The 5,305-nt window shown below is 37.3% G+C and overlaps 1 protein-coding gene across 1 annotated transcript; it reads left to right on the top strand.

The window, feature by feature from the left end:
• The first annotated feature begins 1,775 nt into the window (after positions 1-1,775).
• On the top strand, positions 1,776-2,744 carry LOC146487250 (melanocyte-stimulating hormone receptor-like). Its single transcript, XM_085084989.1, has one exon. The coding sequence runs from the start codon at positions 1,776-1,778 to the stop codon at positions 2,742-2,744; it is 969 nt and encodes a 322-aa protein (XP_084941115.1).
• Positions 2,745-5,305: the final 2,561 nt, after the last annotated feature.

Here is a 5,305-nt window from a genome sequence, read left to right as displayed (position 1 = left end):
GACAGTCTTCGTAAACAATTTTTTTTGTACTTTTATTTTTCGCCTTAGAATATGAGGTTTAAAGATTAAATAACTTACCATGTAATGCCGTAAAACCAAACTTTGTTGCCATTTTTGTATTTTTTGTTCTAGCCGTCTCTTTTATCGAAATATTTTTCTCTTAAGTGACCGTGGCGAAACGGGAAGCCATCTTGTGTCTCTTCGGCTGCTCGGAGGTGAATAGCCGAGCTAGCCAATCAGCGCGCGCGAAAAGCACTATTCACTTGTGTGGTATATGCTAATAAGTAATATTTATGTTAATATATAATTTTATGTTATGTTGTAATGTAATATTGTAATTATCCGTATTGAAAGAAAACAAACTAATCATGTTGAAGAAATATATATTGCAGCTGAAAAATATTATTACCGTTGTCAAAAACGCTCGTCGTTTACGTTTATTGTGCTAGCTGTGTAATGATAATAAGGCAAAAAATTATATTACAATAATTTCATCGTGCATTGCGGCGTATTTTGCGGGCTAAAATGAAGAATTCAGTGGGCTAAAATATATTTTAGCCCGCTGCTCTGAGCCAATAAGAAAGAAGAAAATAACGTAGCCAGCCAATCAGAACTGGAAGCCATTCAACTGTTCGCGCCGTTTTCTTGTTTGTTTGACTGGAAGCGCCGCCATCGCTGCAATCTGCAAAGAGATTGTTTTGAGCCACAAAATCGATGGACAACCTTACGAAGAAGCAAATTCTCAGTCGTCTGAGCTAGACGAAGAGGACTTTAATACAGAAACTCGTGGGCGATGGTGGTTTTAATGCCTGTAGTAGCTCCACGGCCGGAGGCGAGGTGAATAAAACTTGTCTTCTTTGAGCGAAACCAGCTCAGTTAAGCAATTGCACAATTAATTTTAACAGTCGTAAGAGACTATTTCTTCGCTGTTTACAAAATTCTAATATTTTCCTTTTGAAAACTTAGAAGCAAAGATTCTTTTGACAAAATTTGCGGTGTTCTGCCAAAGTTTTACATTTTTTTGACAACGAAAGCTTTTGTACAATAAAATAAACGCCGACGCGATTCCGGCAGCGTTCACAGAAGATATCGCGATCGCTTACTGTACTGTCTTTGATTCCTTTTGTGAATGCCCTCGGAAATTATCATAATAGTAATAGAGTTGATGTTCTTTGGCGTAAATATGTTTTTGGCCCTTCTCAGAACTCATTTTAAAATGAGCCTGAGTCGGACCAATAACATATTTACGCCCGCGAACATCAACTCTATTGTTATATTACGGATTCATTATTAAAGAATTCACTCGAACAAACTTCCTAAATATTGGTGAGTATATAATACAATTATTCAGCAAATACAGTATTGCGGAATATACCCCGAGGCGAATATACACCAATATTTACTTCGTCTTCGGCGAATAATTGTTAATTGAAATTCGTAACGACACCGATAACATTTCCACCACAATATACAAGGTTTTTCTATTACAATAAGAAAAAACTTTTACATCTTGCCTTCGAAAAGAATCGCCCTGAACTTAGCTGAATCTTTAGTGCCTTTCAGAATTGCATTTGCTTTTATCGCATTTATTTGTGCCTCAGAAACGTCAACAAATCGCGAAGCGGCCAATCCTCGGCCAATGAGATCAATCACTTGAGTAATAAAACTAAAAGTCATCAATTAAAATTTAATAAATTATGATTAAAATGACAATAAGTGAATGCTTTAAACACACCTGTGTGTAAAACGAGAAGACGCGCATCTTAGAGACCGCTATGGCGAAAACAAATGTTACCGAGGGTGAAGGGCCGAAACCGTATGAAGAACTTTTCTGCTCAGCAGCTTTCGAAGAAGGAATGCACCACGAGTTGGTTTTTCTTTCAATTTTCCATGTGTTATTGTGCATAATTTCCTCTGCTGGAAATGCTGTGATCCTAGTCGCCCTTCACAGGGAGTGTTCTCTTCATCCGCCGACTAAACTCCTGCTTCGTTGTCTGGCATTATCCGATCTTTGTGTTGGTCTTGTTTCGGAGCCTCTTGCTCTCATCTATTGGATGGCTGCGATGAAAGAAGATTGGAATGTTTGTTATTACGGACTGTATGCCACTTTTATAGCGAGCTATACTTTGTGTTCAGTATCTCTGTTTACGCTGACAGCGATAAGCGTTGACAGACTTCTCGCCCTCTCCCTGGGTCTCAGGTACAGACAAGTTGTAACTTTGAAGCGAACATATGTGGTCGTTATTACCTTTTGGATTTTGTCCTCGGTCTGTTCAACAGTATACATTGAGAGCCACCGATTTGTTGTCAGGTATGGCCATGCAGTTATACCAATTTGTTTAGCAACATCAGTGTTCTCTTACTCGAGCATTTTCATTAAACTTCGTAAGCATCATATTCAAGTACAAGACCCAGTTTCTCAACGAGGACAACGGAGCCATACACAACAACTTAACTTGGCGCGATACCGAAAGGCATTGTCCAGTGCATTGTGGCTACAGTTGATGTTAGTTTTGTGTTACCTGCCATATGGTGTAGCGACAGCGTTGTCGTCTCCTGATGTTGGAGTAACTCCATCCCTTGCTCTCATCAGACAGTTTACAGTGTCTTTAATTTACTTAAATTCATCATTAAACCCTATTCTATACTGTTGGAAGATCAGAGAAGTGAGACAAGCAGTCAAGGACGTGATTAAGCAATTTTTGTGTTCTTCGACAAATGAAAACATCATAGAGTTGAACTGAGTCTTACGTTTGCTGCCTGTGTAGTAACTTTAAGGCAACAAATTATATTATGAATTCTTTATTAAGGAATTCAATCGAACAAACTTCGAATAGACGTCCATGGTCTTTTCAAGAACTTTTGCGAATTAATATATATATTTAGCCAAGCCTAAAAGCGGAGCTCCCCAATTCCTTTTTAATAGAATTTATATACATGCTACTCTGCTTATTGTATAAACGTAATTCCGTTACAAATTTTTCATCCTGTCTTGAGTTATATATATCTTAAGTGCATATAAAGCACACTTTTTACGCGTCAGCGGGAAATGTTTTGAACCATAAGCTGTTCTTGTTGATCGTGCGAGATCACATTGCTGAATTCCGATGACGTTCAAGACCATAAAACACTTGTGGATGAAAAAATTACGCCCTCTTTCAAATATTTCTCCTATGGAAACTATTAATGTATTTGTGTAACGTTTGAAATGCGTACAATGAAGAAAATTTGGCAACCAAGTAATGTTTCCGCGCGTGCAATTTGGCCGTGTGAAAAAAAATAAAATTTTTGTTACAAAAATTTATTACTCTGTAAATATTTATAGTGTCATAATAAACATTACAAGAAAAGAAATAAAGGAAAAATAATGTTTGGTTATGGCTCGAAATATTTTAACGTTTACTTTAAAATTAGGGCGTACTGTTTACAAATATGCGCTGGGAATGAAATTACACAAGTCGAGCACAAAATGTTCAAAACAATGAATGACTCTAGGAATATTTCTCCTAAAGAAATAATTCTAGTCTCTAACTAAACTTTAAGAAAAAAATACAGGAAAAATAATGTTTGGTTGTGGCCTGGAGCGTGTTTACAAAACTTGTGCGCTGTGAATTGCGAACGAATTACACAAGTCCAGCACAAAATGTTCAAAATTATTGTGATCCTGGGGATTTCCCATTGCGCTGAGACGACGTTATTTTGCAGCTGAATGTCGTCTCAAAATGACGGTTTTTGATTTGCTCAAAAACTGTCATGTAAGCATGACAGCACGGCACTTAAATGGGTTCGGCGCGCGCAGATCAAAATTTTACTTCTGTGAATGAACATGCGACGTTGGATGGTGTTGTTTATTTCTTTTAATTTGAGTTTAAAAAGCTTCTGACACTGTTCAAGGACCACTTATAATATTTTTTTTTGTGGTGAGCATGTACCACGGTACAGCGGATACAACTTTTTTTCTTGAAGGTAAGCGAAAAAAAGTGATTATAAATTCGATGAAGAGAAATTTACTGAAAAGACTTTCTTAGGTGTGAAAGCGGCCAAGGTAAATAGTAAACAGTAAATAGTTGCTTCCAGGAGAGGGCACCGACCCCCATTGCAAACTTACTCAAAGTAAAGGACACAAAATATAACTTAAGGTGCACAAACATGCTCTCATTGCCCAAAGTAAGAAGCACCAAGCATTGTCTTAGGTCTTTTCGGTACCTCGCTGCAAAGACATGGAATGCGCTGCCGGACTCGATTCGCGCCATGGCCGGCACAAGGGAATTTTTAAGAAGTATTCGTCATGCAGCATTTTAAAATTGTTATTATCGTGGTTAGCTTTTGAAATAATTATTGTAAATTTTAATTTGTACTCACACATGTATTGATACATGAATGATTGGAGTTCCTGGATATTTTTAGATTTTTAAATTTTTAGATTTTAGATTGTTAGCTAATTTTTATCTTTCTTTTTGTTTTTTGTAATTTTATCTATTTGTTTGTGGGCTTCCTGTAAGGTAGCTTTTAGCTAAGTGGAGTGCCACGTAAAATAAAGTTCTTATCTTATCTTATCTTATCTTAAATAGCAATGAGCTTTAATTCCAATAAATTATGGCATTTTCAAAGCAAAAAGATCTGTTTCTTTTCTGATGTCTCTTATCTCTAGAAAAAAAAAATGCTCCAAGAGCGCTGCTGCGGTCTCTTTCATGGCTCAGGTTTCGGTGAGGGTAAAAGACGGAAAGAGTTTGCGGAATGGTATGTGGCATGACGTGCGGAATGGCATAATTATGCGAAATACGATTTACGCGGGGAATAAATTAACTCAAGAGCGCATCCTGTTTTCGCGCCAATTTTATAAGAGCAGCAGTTTTTTCGATGTTGCGGACTATTAAACAACCAAACAACAGATCGAGGATTAGAAAATATACGCCTGGGATAGAACATGTTTGATCGCTGGTTAGGAAGTGAGAGTGAAGAAAACGATGAAGTTTTGCATTCAAGGAACTAAGAATAAATTAAATTTCTAGTTGGCAAAAAGAACGTGGCAGCGAGTAGCCTAGACAAAAAGCAACACCAGACTGGAGAAATAACATCAGTCCAAGGCCAAAACTATTATGTGAGAAATTTTAAATTTAAACTCGGTCATTTTATCAGACTCTTTGACGGTTACAATTTGTACAACTCATGGGAAAAATATGTTCTACTTTTTCTCACCTTACATTTTCGTCGAGCGACGAGTACGCAAGTCACTGTTGAGCTGCTGAGCTAGCTACCTACCTATTTAATACGGCGATTCAGGTAGCTATAGTTCACTTACGCG

This window comes from Pavona decussata, unplaced genomic scaffold (assembly GCF_977016875.1).
Source record: "Pavona decussata unplaced genomic scaffold, jaPavDecu1.1 SCAFFOLD_16, whole genome shotgun sequence".
NCBI lineage: Eukaryota > Metazoa > Cnidaria > Anthozoa > Scleractinia > Agariciidae > Pavona > Pavona decussata.
This window is presented reverse-complemented; position numbering and strand designations above follow the sequence as displayed.